General features: G+C 39.0%; 2 protein-coding genes across 2 annotated transcripts; both read left to right on the plus strand.

Annotated features, from left to right (window-relative positions):
- On the plus strand, window positions 2,280–4,673 carry LOC109837233 (probable acyl-activating enzyme 1, peroxisomal). The gene is made up of 2 exons (XM_020405388.1): window positions 2,280–2,553; window positions 3,072–4,673. Exons 1-2 carry the CDS (start codon window positions 2,356–2,358, stop codon window positions 4,536–4,538), a joined length of 1,665 nt encoding a protein of 554 aa, XP_020260977.1. The 5' UTR covers window positions 2,280–2,355; the 3' UTR covers window positions 4,539–4,673.
- On the plus strand, window positions 10,214–12,165 carry LOC109838545 (protein OSB1, mitochondrial-like). Its single transcript, XM_020406976.1, has 5 exons — window positions 10,214–10,287; window positions 11,322–11,460; window positions 11,562–11,646; window positions 11,739–11,845; window positions 12,001–12,165. Exons 1-5 carry the CDS (start codon window positions 10,214–10,216, stop codon window positions 12,163–12,165), a joined length of 570 nt encoding a protein of 189 aa, XP_020262565.1.

Raw genomic sequence — 20,235 nt, forward strand, 5'->3', positions numbered from 1 at the left:
GGTTATTGGGATTCCTAATCAGTTTTGGTAATAGGTTATTGTGATTCCTAATCTGTTTTTGTAACAGGTTATTAGGATTCCTAATTTGTTTTGATTTTGGTTTTAGAATTCCTAGTATATTTTTGGTTTTAGGATTTTTATATATATGGAACGATTGGAAGAGAGAAAAGAGAAGAAAATTGGGGATATTTGGAGCACAGAAAAGAGGTATTTTCTGAGCTATTGGTTAGGGTTTTATTTGGAGAGAATTAGAGATTTGCTGGTGAGATTAATTGGTGAGTTTGAGTGATTTGTAATCTCAGTTTGTACTCTTCTTCTCTATTAGTGAAAACCATATCCCCTTCTTTCCCCTGGACGTAGGCAACTTGCCGAACCACGTTAAAATTTGTTGTTTATGTTTGTGGCATTGATTTGGTTCGTTTGGCCTTCTCTCGACTTACGTTTGATTTGATTTCTCGTAGCACGTTGGTTTGGTTGTTTGGCTTCCGCAACGCTCAACATAAATGATTAGATCAAATCAACAAAAGTGTTCATCTTTGTATTTGCTTAAAATTGTCAAATTCGAACCAAAATTTGAATATCAATATCTAGAGTTTTTCGAATTCGAACTCAAATGCTCAGTATTTGACAAATATTCATGAATTTTTATGAATATTTATCAGATATCAAAGTGTATTCATTTTGCTAAAAGATTTTATTTTTAAATAGTACTTAAATTTATAAATAAAAAGTATTCCTTAATAATTATGATGTATATATATTTAATTCAAATTATTTATTAAAATGATTTAAAATTACTTAAGTCTCTAAAAATTATTTATTAAAATGATTTAAAATTGTATATCATTAAATAGTTACCCCATTAATTAACGAACTATTTGTTAATTATTTGGATCGTAGCTTCCACCTTATCTTCCATGAATCCATCTTGAACTTATATTCTATCATAAATGGAAGATTTTTTTAGGAGATATTCAATTAGTTTTTTTTTTGTAATTAACCATGTGGGCAGTGTGTTAAAGCTACCAACAGAAGTTTACTCGTTAAATGGGAAAAAACTAATGGAGGAACCAATTCGAATGAACAAATAAGTTTTGAAGGAGTTAAATTTAACATTGGCTTAATTGCACTTAACTACCCTATAGTTTTCTCTACTTTGCACTTTCATAGCCTCAATTGTTTTTGTCAAATACTTAAATATCCTAAAATTTTTAGAATTTACACCTTAGTAAACTTAAGTTATGCTAACATGAAAATTCTCATGTATACCAATTTTGGGGCATTTTGACTCATACTATTTGTTAAATTTATTTTAAACCTGTCCAAATGCTGTTTTAAAATAGAATCTCCTAGTGCAAAGAGAAATTATTAACTGTAGTTATATAATTATTAACAAGTAAGGATATACAAGTGCAAAGAGAAACTACAGGATATTTAGACCCAATTAAGATAATTATTAACTGTAGTTATATAGATATCTACATATAGTAGGAACTTTGTAGTATGATATGAATCCTGATTCATGGTATAGAATGTGCATTCAAAAAGTATCAACCCTTAGATCTATGCAAGAATCACAAAGTTTAATAATCCAAGAATTGATATCATTTAGGTGCACATTTAATATGATGACTGTTCTTGCTAGAAACTTTCTCCAATATTAAATTTTTTTCTCTCATATTTTTCTGCGCATACTAGTAATAGAGGTTTGCAAAAGTTGCATTCCCTCGTAACAAAAATAGTAGATGCTTGCCTATACTGTAGGATTCTAGCCCCGTCGCAGTTCATTGTAGATCTTATAAGGCTAAGTGCTTTCTAGAAGCATACAAAGAATATTGCTTCACTAATGACTGTCACCAGCAGCTATTTGTAATGTGTGGAAAATTTCAATATAAAAGACAGAATGTGATGATTGTTTCAATATTAAATAAGATAAGAGTTTGCACAGCTCACAAAACCCGCTCTGATATCACAAGCATAGAAAATTAAATATATGAAAGTGAGAATGACATGATTGTATTCAAAATATCTAAATCTTCCGACGTTATCCGTCAGTCAATGTCTCTCGATCTTTATTGAAGTAAACCCCATATGCAGGTTTGTTAAATATATGAATGGGATGAACAAAGCAACTTCCACATGCAGGTTTATTAAATATATCAATTCGATGAACCAAAGCAACTTCCATGACTTTTCTTTATTTTGACTATTTTGACCCACATCTCTATATATACCTATCTCTTAAGCTTCTACGATATAACAAGAATCTCATTAGCCTTCCTTCAATCCGCTAAAACAAATCTTTCAATAGTCTGCCACAAAACTAGCTTATCCACACACAGCAAAGCAAAAGGCATGGAAGGCACAGTTCGTTGCTCTGCAAACTATGTCCCTCTCTCTCCACTGAGCTTCATCGAGCGGTCTGCGGAGGTTTACTCTGATCGGACCTCTGTTGTTTATGAATCCATCAAGTTTACTTGGAGACAGACCCGAGACCGCTGCCTCAGGCTCGCTTCTGCTCTCTCACACCTTGGCATTTCCCGTGGCGACGTGGTAACTATAATCTCTATCTCTCCCGCACCCCCACCCCCAATTCTAACACGAACCCGACCCTCGGACATGTGTGCATGTTAACTAATATGTTCCATTAATATATGCGATCTATTTTTGGAGTTTTTCTAGCATGCATCACTTTTCTCACAGTGTTAGAATATCGCGAAATATTTCCTTCTAGTTATTTTGAAGTAACACGTACAAGAAAAAGAGTACCTCTGGCTCTAGTTTTGGTAATTCTTATATTCATTATGACAGAAGATGAAATAAATGAAAAAAGTACCTATGCTCTTAATCTAGTGGTAATTCTTTATAGAGTAATGAATGTCAGCTCCACGGTTGACGCATAAATTTTTAACATGATCGCTATGATTCTTGGGAATGAATCTCACATTTTTGAATGCAAAATCTATAGAGATAAACTAATAATATCATTACCAATAACTAATTATAGACATTCTTTGCAATCAAGGTCATAGAGAGTCTGTACACTGAATCTTCTTCTATTGCCGAACCAGGTTGCTGTCCTCGCTCCAAACGTCCCAGCCATGTACGAGCTCAACTTCGGCGTCCCAATGGCCGGGGCAGTCATCTGCACCCTCAACGCTCACCACGACGCAGCCATGGTCTCCGTCCTCCTCAAACATTCCGAAGCCAAGCTCGTTTTCGCCGACCACCAGTTCCTCACAATCGCTGAAGACGCCATCAACCTCCTTTCACAATCCAACTCCAAATCCCCTCTCCTCATCCCAATCCCGGAACCCTCTAAAGACTACTCTCATTCACCTGGTTTAAACTACGAAAGCCTCATAAAAAACGGAGACCCCTGCTTCGACATCAAGTGGCCGATCGACGAGTGCGATCCTATCGCCCTAAACTACACATCCGGCACCACATCCAGGCCGAAAGGCGTGGTCTACACACACCGCGGCGCCTACCTCAACTGCATCAGTTCCATTCTCTTTAGTGAAATAAGGACTTTGCCGGTCTACTTATGGACGGTGCCCATTTTCCATAGCAATGGTTGGTGCCTGACCTGGGGCATAGCGGCACAGGGCGGGCTCAACGTCTGCCTCCGCGATTTCACCGCAAAGACCATCTTCGAGAAAATCACCAGGTACGGAGTTACGCACATGACCGGTGCCCCTACCGTCCTCAACATGATGGCAAACTGTCCGCTTGCTGACCGACAGCCGCTCGCAGCTGGCCAGATGGTCTGCGTCATGACGGGCGGGGCTACTCCGCAACCACCAGTCTTGGAGAAGATGGAGGAGATGGGATTTAAAGTCGTCCATGTGTACGGACTCACGGAGACCTACGGGCCCGCGACAGTGTGCGAGTGGAAGCCCGAGTGGGACGAGCTGTCGGTGGATCAGCAGGCAAAGATGATGGGGAGGCAGGGAATTCGACATATCGGAACGGAGGCGGTCGACGTCAAAGATCCGGAGACAATGAAAAGCGTCCCGGCCGATGGGAAAACAATGGGGGAGGTTATGTTTCGAGGCAACACGGTGATGAACGGATACTTCAAGGACTTAAAGGCCACGGAGGAGGTTTTTGCAGGGGGATGGATGAGGACAGGGGATCTCGGGGTGAGGCATGCTGATGGGTATATTCAGGTGAAGGATAGGCTGAAGGACATCATAATCTCCGGCCTGGAGAATATAAGCACGATCGAGGTCGAGTCGGTAGTTTACAGTCACCCGGCGGTGCTTGAAGCTGCGGTGGTCGGACGACCGGATGAGTACTGGGGGGAGACCCCGTGTGCATTTGTGAAGCTCAAGGATGGAGCTTCTGCTGATGCTGAGGAGATTATAGGGTTCTGTCGAGCTCGGCTGCCGGATTTTATGGTGCCCAAGAGCGTGGTTTTCGGGGAGCTGCCGAAGACTTCGACGGGGAAGATGCAGAAGTTTGTTCTCAGGGAGAGGGCCAAGGCTATGGGAAGCCTATTTATGAATGGCTGCGGGAAAATGCTTGAAATATAGTACTCTGAAAGTAATTGTGGATACTGTACAAATGAAGAATTTCATTTGTAATTTGATTTGTTGAACCAAAAAATAAATGGAAGTCGCAGCAATGATATGGGGTTGAGATCTGATCAATGTATTATGTTTGCTATATATGAACTTATATCTATTCATTTTAAACGTGTTCCTAATTAATTCTTCTCAATCTTCTAAGAATATTACTAATCATTCCTTTTTGAAAAATCTAAAATTCATATCTGTTGTTATTTTAAACTTATGAACTCATATTTAAATTGGAAGTTTTATATTGCCGGGTACTAGTGATCTTGTTTTCCGGATTCACAATAATATGTTGAAGTTGTAAAGCCTCCAATCACTTTTAAAGGTCAGGGCTAATCTCTCCTTTATATAGAAAGAGAAAAAGATGGTTCGCGATTAAAGTCTTCCCTTTTGAAATGTTGTTCACGTGTCTGTTTATCTCATCTTAGAAAATGATGTGCGGATGAATAATTAATTCTATTCAAAACCGTGTTAATTTAAAAATAAAAAATAGGGTAAAACGTTAAGTTTATAAGCAAAAAACTCACTATCATTTGCCTAGTGCAAACAAGTAAAAAAAACTAATATTTTAACCATTTCATTCAAAAAATAAAATGGATGACCATTTAGAACAGAAAAATAGTAAGTTCCAATAAAAATATAACAAATTACCTACATGATTATTTTAATACAAAGTATGTTTATAATTAATCTAATGGAGGTTTTTCTTTTAAGGTTAAGATTGATTTTGGAAGTGTGTGGTTTTAAAATAAATGGGGGTAAAACTTTGGGTTTATAGGCAATAAACCTTTTAGAAAGTGGATGACTTTAACAATGGAAGTTGAACTTTCGGCGAAATATTTACCGTTGAAGAGTGATTGATGAGTGTAAAAATTATTGGGTTTAAAACTTTAAGTTTATAGGTAAAAATCTTTTCTGGAAGTGGATGAGTGTTAAAACGAGTGTGGGTAAGAGCTTTAAGCTCATAGGTTGCAAAACCCCGAAAATTTGAATATTTTATGATAAATAATAATAAATTTGTTATACGTTGAAAAATGACATATTGTGATGTTTGCGTATACTAGGAATTTATTTTTAGATCAATTCAACGTATATATGTATATATGAGTATAGGCGTCTAAAAATGCATATGGGTGTCCGCACACGGCTCGAGACAAAGAGAAAATGATAAACGTTGCTATTAGAGTCACAGGAGCTCGTTTGACAATGACAAACACATGAAGTGAGTCGATGGGTCATACGAAGCAACGGAACTTCGGAATAACGGAAACGAGAGCTGATCGGGAGCCCCGCGTTGTTTACAAAAGGCGGAGCACCTGTCGGAATTCTGCTACAATACCCACGGGTCGGGATTCTGCTACAATATCGCGGGGTCGAAATTCTGCTACAGCACCGTGGGTCGGAATTTTGCTACAGTACCACGGTCGGGTTTTTCGGCTCGTGCTACAGTAACCGCGGGTCGGATCCAATCTGACCCGCGCAAGCGCGGGTCAGATTTGTCTCGCGCGCGCTGTTTCGACCTCAGTTCGGTTTTTTGACGGTTTTTCTCAGGATTTGGTCGTTCTTGAGGTTCCTAACTGACTTGATATCATCCCCTAACATGGTTAATCAGTTATTAACTGAAGATATGGACGAATCATTCATTCTCATCTAACCCCCCCCCCAATCGAAGCCTATAAATACGAGCTCGGGGGCTTATTTCAAGGGGGGATTAATTATCAAGAGGAGGAGGTGCTGTCGGATTGAGGAGTCAAAGGAGCACGAATTTCAGCGAGAGTTGACAGATCTTGGCGAGTTCTTCGGCAAAAAAAGGAGAGTTCGAGAGATCCGACGCCCGTTCCCGTCCATTCCTCGAGATTAGGCTTGGTCTTAATCTCGAGAAGAGTTCTTATTTCGCTTGGTCGTTCTCAGCGCTTCAAATAGAACACAACCTCGGTGAAGACGAAGCTCTGCTGAATTTTCCATTAACCGGATCCAGATCGACGGTCGTCCATGGATAAACCCCGGCACAGGCAAAGATCCCACACAAGCAGAAGACCGATAAACGATCTCTGCGTTTGTTTGATAAAGTTATAAACTTTTTTTTTATTTTCATTGTGTAAGGAGATCTTATAAAAAGATCAACTTTTTATTTTATTCAAGTTTATTGTAACGACTAAAGTTATAATAGATTCGATAGCAATGAAAACAGCAACTTTTGACGCAAATAATGAGTGCAAATGCACAAAACATGCATGATGTATAAATCTGGAAAAAAATAATGACTAGTGGAGAGATTTTGTATTTTACACACTGATATAATGTGAATATGGAAAAACTTAAAAGACCAAAGTTGTAGGTCTCTTCAGCATCTTTCCAACAAAACTTTAATCACCTTATTCTGAGGTCGAATACGAAAGTTACAGCTAAAATACCGAAGAGTATGTTTCTAGTCAGACTAAGTTTCCAGTTTCGGGTTTCGGGTTTCGGGTTTTGGGCTATATTTATTCGAGTTTACTGCCATATATATACATGTTTATACACGAAAAATACCACTTTTCTTCTGTGTTCCAAACCCTAGCAGCCCTTCTCCTCATCTCTCAAACCCTATCCCTAAACTTGAGTTCTCGGGAGAGTTTCATGAGGCGAAAAGCGAGGAGAAGGCGAGATTTGTGGCGTTTGGCATTGAGGGATCATTTGCTGATTGTTTCAGGGGGTTGTGCACATGATAAGGCAAGATTGTCTGTATCTAAACCCTTCCCTTAATAAAGATTAGACTTTTAATGGTTAAAGTGATGTTTTTCATGGTAAAGTTTAACCTGACATGATAAAGTTTAGATTTTTGATGATAATTCTTTAAGCCACGATAGATCTATAATAATTCCTTGTTGTTTATGATAGAATATGATCATGATCATTAGGGTTATTCATAATTTTGTTTTTAATTTATTAATCATGATTAAACCATGTTTAAACCTTAATTTGGTAATTAAATGATATTTTATGTTGATTAGAGATGCTTAAAACCCTAGGTTTGGGGTAAAACAAGATTTGAAAATGTGAAAAAATAATTGTTACATCGGTTTCAAGTTTTATGCAAGTATATTTATGTTAATTTTGTCGATAACTAGGATTCTTGTAAAGAATTTGATTATTTGGGTTGTTAAACTTGATTAGGTTAAATCAAGTTTAAGTAAATCATGAGATATTTTTCTGATATGTAGAAATAAAGTTTTCATCTTGTCATATGATTTATTTTCTGATATGTAGAAATAAAGTTTTCATCTTGTCATATGATTTATAAATGACAAAATTTATATTTTTGGTGAGTTAAAATTTTTGCAAGTTCAAAACCTGAAAACCTGTTATGCTTCTGTGTGGACGGTGCGGTCGACCGCTGGGTGACGTTTTTATGCAGGAAGCTCTCTATTTCTGCATGGTTAACCACGGTGGATGCAGCGGTCGATCGTTGGGTGATATTTTGTGCAATATCTTTCTGCTCATTTCACGGTCGACCGTGGTGGTCGCGGTGGTCGATCGCTGGACCTGTTTGTGCATGTGCATGTTGTTTATACATGTGTTTGTGTGACCGACGAGTTGTCTGGGTTATCTGATATTTTAATACACTGTAAATTTTGTATTCTACACATGAGTTGATTATGGACATGAGTTTAGGATTCACTCACCGAGGCACGAGTGTGAATAGTATATATGCATTTTACTTACATCATTTATTTGTATTACGTTCATCATATGCAGTCCTCGTATTAGACATTTATCTATTGTGGTCCATGTGTTGGACCTTAATCATATGCAGTCCTTGTGTTGGACATTTATCTATTGCGACCCATGTGTTAGAGCTTAATCATATGCAGTACTCGTGTTAGATATTTACCTATTGTGGCCCATGTGTTGGACCTTAATCATATGCAGTCCTCGTCTTGGACATTTACCTATTATGGCCCATGGGTTGGACCTTAATTATATGCTGTCCTCGTGTTGGATATTTATCTTTTGCAGTCCATGTGTTGGACATTCATCATATATAGTCCATGTGTTGGACACTTATTCGAGTTGTCTTATCTAATATGTAGTAGGTAAAGTCCATGTGTTGGACACGTATTTGATATCTGTCAGGACACGTTTGATATGGTTTGAGATGGAGTTGTATTTTCTTATTGCTCCATGTAGTAGCTTTTGGATTTGGTATTTAGCTATTCACAATTTGAGCTAACGTGATATTCGACATACCTATGCTCGTGTTGTGGATTTCTAAATATAAACATCCATTTATTTCAGAGTAGATGATTGCTTATATGTATGTATTACAAGTATTTTCCTGATATACGGTGAAAATGATCTAGGTAGGCTATGCTTAATAAATAGAGCCTCCACTTCATTTAGTAGCCCTTCCCCGGGGACGGATGGAGGTAATCTTGCTAGCGCTCTGACGCTCTTGTTGTTGTCCTTTTTTATTTTATTTTAACTTTCAGGTGGCTTAGACTATCAGAGGGCCGCAGGATGACAGAGTTATTGCATAGTCGCCGTCACATGAGTTACTAGTAGAGAATCCACAATAGAGTTATTTCCATTCACACATTAGAGTTTTGTATCACATTTTGTAAAGGCTATGAGCCTTAGGTACATTTTCATCTATTTCATGTCGAGACATATTTATTTATTTTGGATGTCGGATGTATTCCAGATTGTTCATAGAGACATGATTTATTTATGAGGTACTCCTTTCTAAATCATGTCTGTTGTAGTTATTTCTTTTCTTTTACCTGTTTTGTACCTACATTTTACTTTGATTCCACTAGAGGGTATTACTGTGATTGGTGAAACTTGTTGTTGCACACTGTGGGTGCATGGAAGGTTTGATATCTCTGGGTTCACCTTAGACTGCAGCCATCACTAGTAGAAAATCACGTATTCTAGACGGAATATTCTAGACGGAATTTTTTCCGTCTAGAATGTATTAAACTAGACGGAAATATTCCGTCTAGAATATTCCGTCTAGGATAAAACATTATAGACGGAAAATTCCGTCTAGAATAGTATCCTAGACGGTTTCTTTATTTTTTAATTTTTTTTAAAAAAACCAGATATTCTAGACGAAAATTTCCATCTAGAATAGTATCCTAGACGGAAATTTCCGTCTAGAATAACTGACCATTTTAAAAAAATAAGCCCGTCAAAACCCCACTCCTTTCCCCCCAAAATCGGAATTTTCGTCCCTAAAATCTAAATTTTCAGGAACACCCGCCTCATCCCCCAAATCTTCAACTCCAAGCTCCTGCTCCTCCCTCCACCGCCTCCCCCTCCTCTCCCTCTCCATCCTCAACCTCACCCCAGACTCCTCCCTCCACCGCCTCCCCTTCCTCTCCCTCTCCCTCCTCATAACCGCTCCAAAGCCAAAGAGGGAGCCAAGACAATGGAACCAGAACCCAGCAGCGACGGCGGGGTCGCCGGGACCACCACCTCGGACTCCGACGAGCCACGTGACGCGCGTGTGTTCAGAGAGCTCCTCCGACAAGCCACGTGTTGAGTACGAGCCACATGTCGTCCACCAGTTCCTCGAGCTCTGCTACCGCTACATCGTCGACGTCCTCACCGACGCCCAAGTCTACTCCGATCACGCGGGAAAACCCGTCATGGATCCCGATGACGTCAAGCTCACGATCCAGTCCAAGTCAATTTCTCATTCTCTCAGCCGCCGCCTCGAGAGGTACCAAATCCTAACCCTAACCCTAAAATTTGGGTTTTTTTAAGTTGCAGAGCGTGGATTCTGGAATCAAGTCACAATGTGTTTGTTTGAAATTGATTGATAAATGCTAAACATTGCCAGCAATTGTTAGATCCAGTATGTGTTGTGTTTTGATAAATATTGAGATATGGGCTTTGTTGGGTTGTCATTATAATTTCTTTGATGAGGAATATCAAGTGATCATATTACTACTGGAAAATTTCATGCTACCATCTATCTGATAGTAGTCAGTTAAATTTCAAATTTAGCCATTAACTTCAGTTAATCTGCCTCTGCTTAGTTTCTTGTTTAAAAGAAAAAGAAAAAATGTCTCAAAGTGGGGCTAAAGTTCATATAGCAATTGCAACATTATTTTGCTGAATGTTTTTTTTTTCTTTCATGAAAGGATACTTTTAAAATACAGGTATTAAATTCTTTACACTTTATGTTTCTAGAAACTGAACTCTGTTTGCTCAATAACCTTGTTAAAGCATACTCTCATTGCTCAGTTTGCCATAGTGCAGGACCCAAATTCCAAGCATCTTGGCACCACTGTTTGGGATGCATAGGTATTAAATTCTTTACACTTTATGTTTCTAGAAACTGAACTCTGTTTGCTCAATAACCTTGTTAAAGCATACTCTCATTTCAGCTTGAACTATAACTGCAGTTAAAGCATGTTTGCATTTACTGGTATTATGATGAAAATTATACTAAAGAACAACCTTGGAAAATGATCGAACTGTTAGAACAATCATCCTTTTGTTATGGATTGGGCTGAGGTAATCACAGCTTAAACTTGTAACATTGCATTGAAATTAGGCTAGTAATGTGGATTGTTTTATGATCTTGAAGGAAGAAGGAATTTATTACTGTTGGCGACTTGAGAAATCAATGAGTTTATGTACAATTTCTTCAGTCTGTGGATAGTTTGAATTCTAAATGTCGTATTTTTAATAGTCCTCGATGGAAAATTGGCAATGATCTTGTGTTGGTATTGGTCTTCTCTGCTGCAGGGTCAATTTAACATTCTGGGATGAGCTAGCTCATGTAGCTTTTCAGCATGTTGAGAAAGGCCAGCAAATATACGTTTCAGGACGTCTCGTGTCTGATACTGTGCAGGGGGACGATGAGAAAACACAGGTTTATTACAAGGTTTGTTTTTTATTCACTTCCATGAGTTTAGCTATTAGGTTACTCACGTTACTGCCAGTTACAGTATTTGTGATTCTGAAGGGGCATGTATATTGTTGCAGGTAGTTGTTCAGAAGTTGAATTTTATTGAGAAGACCTACCCTGCAGTGTCATTGTATAACCCGGAGTCAAACTCAGTGAGTTCAGGTACTCATATCTCTATTGCTCTAACCCAACATTGTAAATTATGATATTTCTTCACAAAGTTCTAGTATGTAAGTTGCATATGTGTACTACAGAGGGGAAATTTCAAAACTATGGGGGCAATTCTTCTGGTTCAACTGAGAAGCTTTGGCAGGCTTTCTTTGCTAATCCGGTTGATTGGTGGGATAACAGGCAGAATAAGGTTTTTCTCTTCATTGAAGTTATATGCATTCTTCAATATTATTATACTGGTTTTCATGATAATATTTTCTTCAAGTTAGGGCTGAACTATTTTCTTTATTTAAATGATTATTCAAGTTTTTGGGTCAGTGATTATACTGGTTTTCATGATTTCAGGCTACTCATATTAGCGTCGGGGTTGATGTTTGTATGAGTTATGAGAGGAGACTCTACTTCAGTCTCCCAAGAGTGCAGCATGTTCTTCATGCCAACAGAACAAAATTACCTTATAGGATGTCAATGTGCAGTCACCGAGTATTCCTATTTCTTGAATTCATATGACAAAAAAAAAAAAAAAATACTGTAGCATAGCATCCTAGACGGAAATTCCGTCTAGGATGCTCAAATTCCGTCTAGGATGCCTTTTTAAAAAATAAAAATTAAAAAAATTTAAAAAATTAATTTCCGTCTAGAATGAGTATTCTAGACGGAAATCCCGTCTAGAATACTTATTCTAGACGGAATTTTTTTCCGTCTAGGATGAATTATTCTAGACGGAAATTCCGTCTAGAATAATCCGTCTAGGATGTATTCTAGACGGTTTTGAATTCCGTCTAGAATATTCCGTCTAGGATGTATTCTAGACGGAATTTCCGTCTAGAATACTACATTCTAGACGGAAACAAACTAGACGCGTATTCTAGACGGAATTCCGTCTAGGATACGCATCCTAGACGGAATTCTGGGTATCCTAGACGGAAAATTCCGTCTAGGATACCTCATTATTTAGCAGTGTGTGTATGCCAGTCAGGATATTAAGAGTAATGTTGATGGTAGAAAAAAAATAAAGATTAGAAAGTGGGAAGTCTCGTATTTAAGCAAGACCAAGAAGTAAGTGCCCTATCTTCAATTGATTTCTGATTTTTTTCATGGATAACAAATTTCTTCGCATGATTTCATACACAGAAGGAAATGCAATGATTTACAAATTGAAAAAGGACCTAACTTTATCGGATTGAAATCTGACGTTTTTTCAGAGATTGAAGATCACATAAAAGACACTAGCGTTGAATCATATCTTGCAAAATAAGCTCAATGCCTTACTTGGTAGTGGTTTTGCTTCTAGAGAAAACATCACTCTTCATGCACAGATGAGAGAGACTGTGACATTAGGTACGCCACCTCACACTCCTTTTTGTATTGCTCCCTGTTATTTTTTTCTGGTTGATTTTCATCTTTCATAAGCATAATTGTGAGATAAGTGCTTTACTTTATGTTTTTCGGTGACCTACAATTACTTATTGTAACATGTTGAAATAAAAATGATCCAATCAATATTTTTAATCTGTATTTATGTTGTACCACATAGCGTGCAGAGGATAAACTCTCAGGAAAAGAAAATAATATGGTGTCGGGTAGAATTCCCAATGACAATCCAAATAGAAATCATGTTTGGATGGTTAAACGACATGGTTAATGATACTATTCGGATTTCAGCATGACGGGACAAGGCAATTACTAGAATTGGGAAACAATTTGAAAGTGCTAAAGAGGTTAGACTAACACTTATATATTTTTCGATTGCCAAAAAGTTCTCTTATAAGTTTAAGAAGAACAAAAAGACTAGAATTACAGTTGTTGGTAAGCATAAGAAGGAGACGAACTACGTATGGAAGTTGCACGCCTCACCAAAGACTCACACATCCACTTTTTCCATCAAGACATATGTTCCTCAACACATGGGTGGTCAACATATGAATAATGTAGGTCATTCAAGAGTATCGCTCAAATGAATTTCAACTTTTTTTTCAGTCTTTTTTAAAGAGTCATCCCAATATTTGTCCTACTAATATTCAAAACAAAATGCAATCGCAATTTGGAATCTAGATTAATGTCTCTAAAGCTTGGTATGCAAAGGAGCTCAAGAATAAGTGTATAGATGTGCACATCATTCATACGACTTACTAGAGGAAAGTCCTCAAGAAGAAGTATATAGATGTGTACATCATTCATATGACTTACTTCACTAGTAAGTGACATCAATATGTTGTTCATTTTTTTAGTTATGCTTCTTTACATTTTCATGTTCTTTACGAGTTTTTTTTAATGAAAATTAATGCGTATTATTTATTATTTATAATTTATAATTGTCTTGCTCAGCGGTGTTTTTAAGGGTGTTGGCTATGACCGTCTGTGAACCTTGTTTGATAATAACAAACCCCTATGAATGTTCTGATCTGTGTGTTAAGTTGTGTAGGTTGCAAGTTGAACGGAAAAAGATTGTATATATATATATATACGTATATGTTCGTATATTTATATATAAAAATATATTAATAAATATTTTGTTATATTGTTAATTAATAAATAGTATATAGATACGCAAGTATTTATATATATATATACTATTTCCAAAGCCCAAGAAAAATTATTTTACAATATTTCTGAGGGAGGATATTTCAACGAATAATTGCGTGCCACGTGGTATATGGGGTGCAGAAAAAATGGTACAAATACAGAGTCCTATACCAGTACGTGTGCAGAGTTTCTATGGGTGTCTTGACTTTTCTATAGTCCCAGATTATGCCACATGTCATATCCAAGGGACAGAATTAAACCTAAGCAGATTAGGGTTAGCAAAGCCTACTTAAAGGCTGTTAATGACGGCAGGAAAAACATATGAACGCAAAAATACAGAAAATTACAGTAGAATTCGCAGTTCCTCCTCCTTGCGCAGGCTTCACTCAAAAATTCGTAGAAATTCGTAGAAATCTCCGTTTTGCAACCCTTCAGAAGATATACGAAGTAGACTCAGAGATGGATGCGTAAATACCATTTTTATAGTGAGTAATACTTTAGAAAATTCCTGATCGACGTGACATCCTTGTGCAGAATACAGCAGAATACGCAGATCCTCCTCCTTGCGCAGGCTTCGCTAAACAATTCGTAGAAATTGGTAGAAATCTCCGTTTTATGATCCGTCAGAAGCTGTACGAAGTAGACTCAGAGTCTGACGAGCCAATGCTAGTTTTATAGTGAGTAATACTTTAGAAAATTCCAGATCAATGCGACATCCTTGAGCAGAATACTGCAGAATATGCAGATCCTCCTCCTTGCACAGGCTTCGCTCAAAAATTCGTAGAAATTCGTAAAAATCTCCGTTTTACCATCTGTTAGAAGCTGTGTGAAGTAGACTCAGAGCCGGACGCACCAATATTAGTTTTACAGTGAGTGCTACTTCATAAAATTCCAGATCTATGTGATAAGTACAACATTGAGCATCTCTAAAACTTTGTTCCTTTTATTTTATTCGTTGTCGATCTGTATTGTCTTTTTCACTTATTTTGAACTCTAGATCTGTTTTAGGTTGGGTTGCAGACTATGGAGTTGTAGTTCATGGGAATTGTTAGTAGATTCAGTTTACATAGTGGTGATAACCATCGAATCGTGCCGGGTAGGACGATTGCGGTGGGTATCCAATCTTACTGGGTGTAAGGTGTGGTGAAACTGTTTTGCTAGTGATTCTGGTTGTAGGATGTAGGCATGGGGGCCGAACCTAGGTACATCTGTGTGTGCTTTACATTCTGCATTACTTTCTACTTATTATAACTGCTTGCATTTGTGATTTAATATATCTTCTTGGTTGTTTGGCTAAATTGAAAATTTATAAATTGGTCATAGCCATATAAATTGGTTGTTTAAAATGCTATGTCTTCTAGGCTATTATTCGATCCAACAAGTGGTATCAGAGCCTAGTTCAGACTCTTGATCATATTCTGATTCGAGATTAGGAAAGCCTAGAATTATCATGCATACTAATGATAGTGCTTTTACCAAGGGACAGTCAACTGCTTGGCCACCCATTTAATGGGACAGATTATGCTTACTGGAAAGCTAGAATGAGAATCTACTTAGCGTCAGTTGACTTTGAAGTGTGGGATATAGTCTTTAAAGGTTGCACACCACCTGTTACACGTATTCAGGACACAGACATTGTGAAACTAGAGGATAAGTGTGACATAGATGATAAAAAGTTATATTCTTTAAATAATAAAGCAATGAATGCCATTATATGTGCTTTAGATCGTACTGAATTTAATTGCATATCTCATTATTCTACTGTGCAGGAAATCTGGCACACCCTGGAGGTTACACACGAGGGCACTTGTAGGCTGTCTAAAAATCACAATAAATAGTTGACCCCTGTCAAACATCAATCAACAGTTTTGGCTAAGAAGGTTACCATCAAACGACTTTCATGTCAACAAAGGAAGGCTACAATTGGAGGATTCTCCTGCAGATTAAGAAGAGATTACAAGTCAACAACTTCTTCAAATCGAAGTGCGTAATTCCTCCCTGCATCCCAAAGTTGAAATACAACTGATTACATTCCAGAGTCAAAGCAACGCAATCACTACATCTTTAGCTTCCAACGCAACTCAAACACAACATAAACGCAGTGTTTTCATCAGCGGAACGCGACATAAACGCGGTACCGATTCAACTGCGGACGCAGCTCAAACTCAGACGCTAACGCATCATCCAAAAGCATGAGTTTGAACGCAGGTTCATGCCCAGAACGTAAATCATTGATTGGACTCGTTCAACCGTGATCCAAACAGTTCCCAAAATCGTTTTTCACCCATGATCTGGGAGTGGTTTGAGTGGGTTGTTACACCCGATTAATGGGGCAACTAAACCCCTATTTAGGAGAGGATTAAAGGGGCAGTTACACCCCTAATCTCTCTATAAATCCCAATAAACTCCCCAGAGTGAAGGGATCAGATTATTATGATCTGAGGAGGATTCTTTCGGCTAGAGTTTTGGAGATCAAACATCCAAAAGTCGAGATCAAGGGCTGGGGCTTGGAAGGCATTCTTCAGTAACAAAGAATTCATATACTTGGCGTATTAACCGATTATTCGGTTAAACAACTCTTTTGACAGATTTTTGCACTCGTTCTGAGTCATAAAACTCATGAAGAGTTCTCTAATTGTTCCAGTGAAACAAGACGTTCGGATCGTCAACAAGAAGCAAACTCGACGTAAGCATTCAAGGGAGGCATCTCATCGCTACCGTAAAGAACCCAGATTTAAACAAAGGGGATAATTCAGATCAATTCTACTCTCTTTTGTAATCAGAAATCCAAATTGTAATTGAGATCGAGAGAATACAAATAAAGTTTCTTTCATTCTTTTTACTACAAATTTTTCATCAAACAAAAGATGACGACTCTGCTGGGGACTAACTTCTCTGACGATGAAGTGGTGGTGCAATCTGATGTTCATCTCACTGGAACAACCGTCGAAACTCTTATTGTAGAGTTTGATCAAGCCAAGTACGAGGAAACCCTCTCCTCTGGATCACTTAGCCCCAAGGCTAGGCACAACACCCGGAAGATCTCCAAAGAGATCAAAACTGCTGCTGAAATGCCAGAGAAAACCCTCTCCTTTGGCCAAAATTCATCAAACAGCCCCTCCTCTAAAAGATTGGGCTTAGCCTCTATCAAACTTGTTCAGTAAGTTGAGAATCCAACACCCATGTTAAAACGGTGTGTAATAGGTCGTAAAAGGCCTACGACGGAGGTACGTATAGTCAACACCGATGACATTGCTGCTAAGGCGTTGAAATAAGCCAAGAAGAATGTAGCTCAAAGAAGGAGAAGATCCATACGACGAGCTCATCTACGAGATAGTCGAAATTTGAACCAACATGAAGGTCGCGTTCTTGAACCTCCACCTGAACGCATACTTCGTGGTAACGAGCCCCATTATGAGCCTCGCGTGATACAACTTAAACGCAAGCCTCATCGACACACGGTTCACCTAAAACAGGACCCTCAAGGGTCTGTTCCATCAACGAAATGCAGGTTTCGGCCTAGGGTTTGTAAATCATAATGTGACCCTCGCGTTTCTTCTCCAGAACGCGATGTGGTCCGCCAAGTTCAAGGTGGTCGACATGGGTTTAAAATTCATGTCCGATAAGAACCAGTCTCACCAACTTAAGGGCAGGGGGTTCCATTTCCGTCCTCATGTTTGGTGAGGGATTCATCCCAAGTTTCTGATTTACGAGAATTACTCTCTAGAGGGAAACCGACGCAACAAGCAGCTCATTCATGTCAATGTGAGCAGCTTATTTCCGTGGTCCTTTCAGAATGCCACTGCTGTGCAGCTGAACCTCGACAATCGGTATTCAACCAATTGACAAACGTCACCAGGCCTGCAAAGCAACAACGTCATCACAAAAAGAAAATAGCCAAAGCTGAACATCCCGAAGTCACTATTAATATGATAGGCAGAGGGAAGGCATCAGTTCACAGTTCGGATGAATCAGAAAGAAGTCATTCTCCGACTGTCAGGGAAATTTGTGACTAGTTTGAAGGGATATATCGCCATACCCGAACCCCAACAGGAGCTATCCGCTCGGTTAACTATCACAAGTTAGCCAAGGGGATTACTTCCAATGATGAACATTCAACAATTGTTGAATCTCAATCCTCAAGCTTTGTCATAGTACGAGAGGCTCCCGTGTACATGACTAGAGGCCCTGACGACTTAGCAAAAAGAGTCGATGAACATTAGGTCATGCTCCAAGCGCAGCAAGAGACATTTCTTCAGATGAAGGACATGTTGGCCCAGCTCCTTGCAGAAAAAGGCCAAAGGCCAAGTCTTCTCGGAGAACAATTTCAAAGGGAAAACAAAAACCGCCTGAGAATTCAGACCGCGAAACTCACAACCTGGAATCCTCTTCTGAAAACGAGAAGGAGATGGAAAGAGAACTGAATCCTCAGTCATCTAAGGTCGATGAACTAGAGTCTTGCCTCAACGCAATCGCTAACAGGAGTGAACTTTGTGAGGAAGGAGTGGTACGGTCTTATCCTACTGAATGGGATACAGCTCCCTATCTACCGAAATTTAAGACCCCAACCTTGCAGCCCTTCGATGGCACAGGGTCACCGAACTAAGACATCTACTATTTCAAGTCTCAGACTGGAGATGTGGTAGCAAATGATGCCATTTTGACCCGTTTGTTCATTGGCACCCTTAAGGGTGTTGCTTTCGAGTGGTTCATGAAGCTACTTGCTGGATCTATTCAAAAATGGGTAGATCTAGAAAGGCTTTTCTTGGTCAGGTTTTTTGAAGATGTTATAGAAGTCTCGGTCTCGACTCTCCTTGCCACTAAGCAGAGGAAGGGAGAGTCCATCAAAACTTACGTTAAGAGATTTTGCAGCATGGCATTGCGATGCCCATCAGGTATGACCCAATCAGTTTTGGTCAAAACTTGCAGGCATAACTTGCAGACTCAGCTCCTTGCTCAAATAGGGGTAGCAGAATATCGCTCCTGGAGATAACTGGTTTCGCAAGGAGAACAAGCCGAAGAAATTGTTGCTCGGGTCAATGCTGAAGAAACTACTCAACCCAAGCAATAACATCAACGCAATCAGAACAATGCTCTGCGCTCCAAAGGAAAGGAGACTTTGGCTGCCGATGCTAGCACCCGGGCATCGCCTGCCAAGCATGGCAAAGCACCGAACCCGTGAAGAACACTCAAGCAGTACTCATTCAAGGAGGAGTACGTGGATACTTTATTCTAATTACTTCGAAAGAATAACAAACTGTAACTTCCCGAGGTCAGAAAACCAGATGAGGCAGGAAAAGTCGACGACCCTAATTACTGCTATTATCACAGGTTCCTGGGACATCCCACCCAAAAATGCTATGTCTTCAAGGATATCTTGCAAAATTTGGTAAATGCCAATGTGCTTACATTGAAGCCCGAGCAGAAGACCGTATCCAACAATTTGATAGCGGTCCAATTCGTTGATTTCCCTCCAGTAGCAGCTGTAGATGGTGTTGTCCCCATCCCTTAAAGGGAAAATGCGCGTGAAAACACTGACTTACACGGTCAGAAAGGTAGGGGGTTGGTACCCCTCACTACCTCAAAAGGGGAGATCATATGGGTCCATCCCGACCTGGTTGAAGACCAACAGTGGATGAACACCTCGTCCAAAAAGAAAAGAGGCAAGGCTAAGTCATCCAACATGATTAGCCCCTTCGTAAATGAGAATGATGATCATCTCAAACCTCTCACCAACTCAGAAGAAGAAAGGATTGTTCTTGTAGCATATCCGGGAGACAATCCTGGCACCCGGTCAGGAAAAGCTTACCTAAAAGACTACGATCAGAATGCTCAAGAAGCAGAAGAACAACACCAAAACATTGGGGCTTCTGTTCCTATAAAGTCAACTGACAAAGGGAAACAAAAGGAAACTCGGTACAATAAGAACCTTCTTCAAGAAGTCGGGGAATCAAGTGCTCCATTCCAATTCAATGTCCTGGCATAGTTGGCCAACATACCAGCTAGGATTACCTTGTATGAGCTCCTGAGATTGTCTAAAACTACCAAGGAAGC

This window comes from Asparagus officinalis, chromosome 4 (assembly GCF_001876935.1).
Source record: "Asparagus officinalis chromosome 4, Aspof.V1, whole genome shotgun sequence".
In the NCBI taxonomy this organism is placed as follows: domain Eukaryota; kingdom Viridiplantae; phylum Streptophyta; class Magnoliopsida; order Asparagales; family Asparagaceae; genus Asparagus; species Asparagus officinalis.

Bases quoted from the DNA above. Each gene is read 5' to 3' on its own strand.
- LOC109837233 (XM_020405388.1), top strand. From the start codon at position 2,356: ATGGAAGGCACAGTTCGTTGCTCTGCAAACTATGTCCCTCTCTCTCCA. The intron at 2,554-3,071 runs GTAACTATAATC...TTGCCGAACCAG, and splicing joins GCATTTCCCGTGGCGACGTG to GTTGCTGTCCTCGCTCCAAA.
- LOC109838545 (XM_020406976.1), top strand. From the start codon at position 10,214: ATGGATCCCGATGACGTCAAGCTCACGATCCAGTCCAAGTCAATTTCT. The intron at 10,288-11,321 runs GTACCAAATCCT...TCTCTGCTGCAG, and splicing joins CTCAGCCGCCGCCTCGAGAG to GGTCAATTTAACATTCTGGG. The intron at 11,461-11,561 runs GTTTGTTTTTTA...ATATTGTTGCAG, and splicing joins AAACACAGGTTTATTACAAG to GTAGTTGTTCAGAAGTTGAA.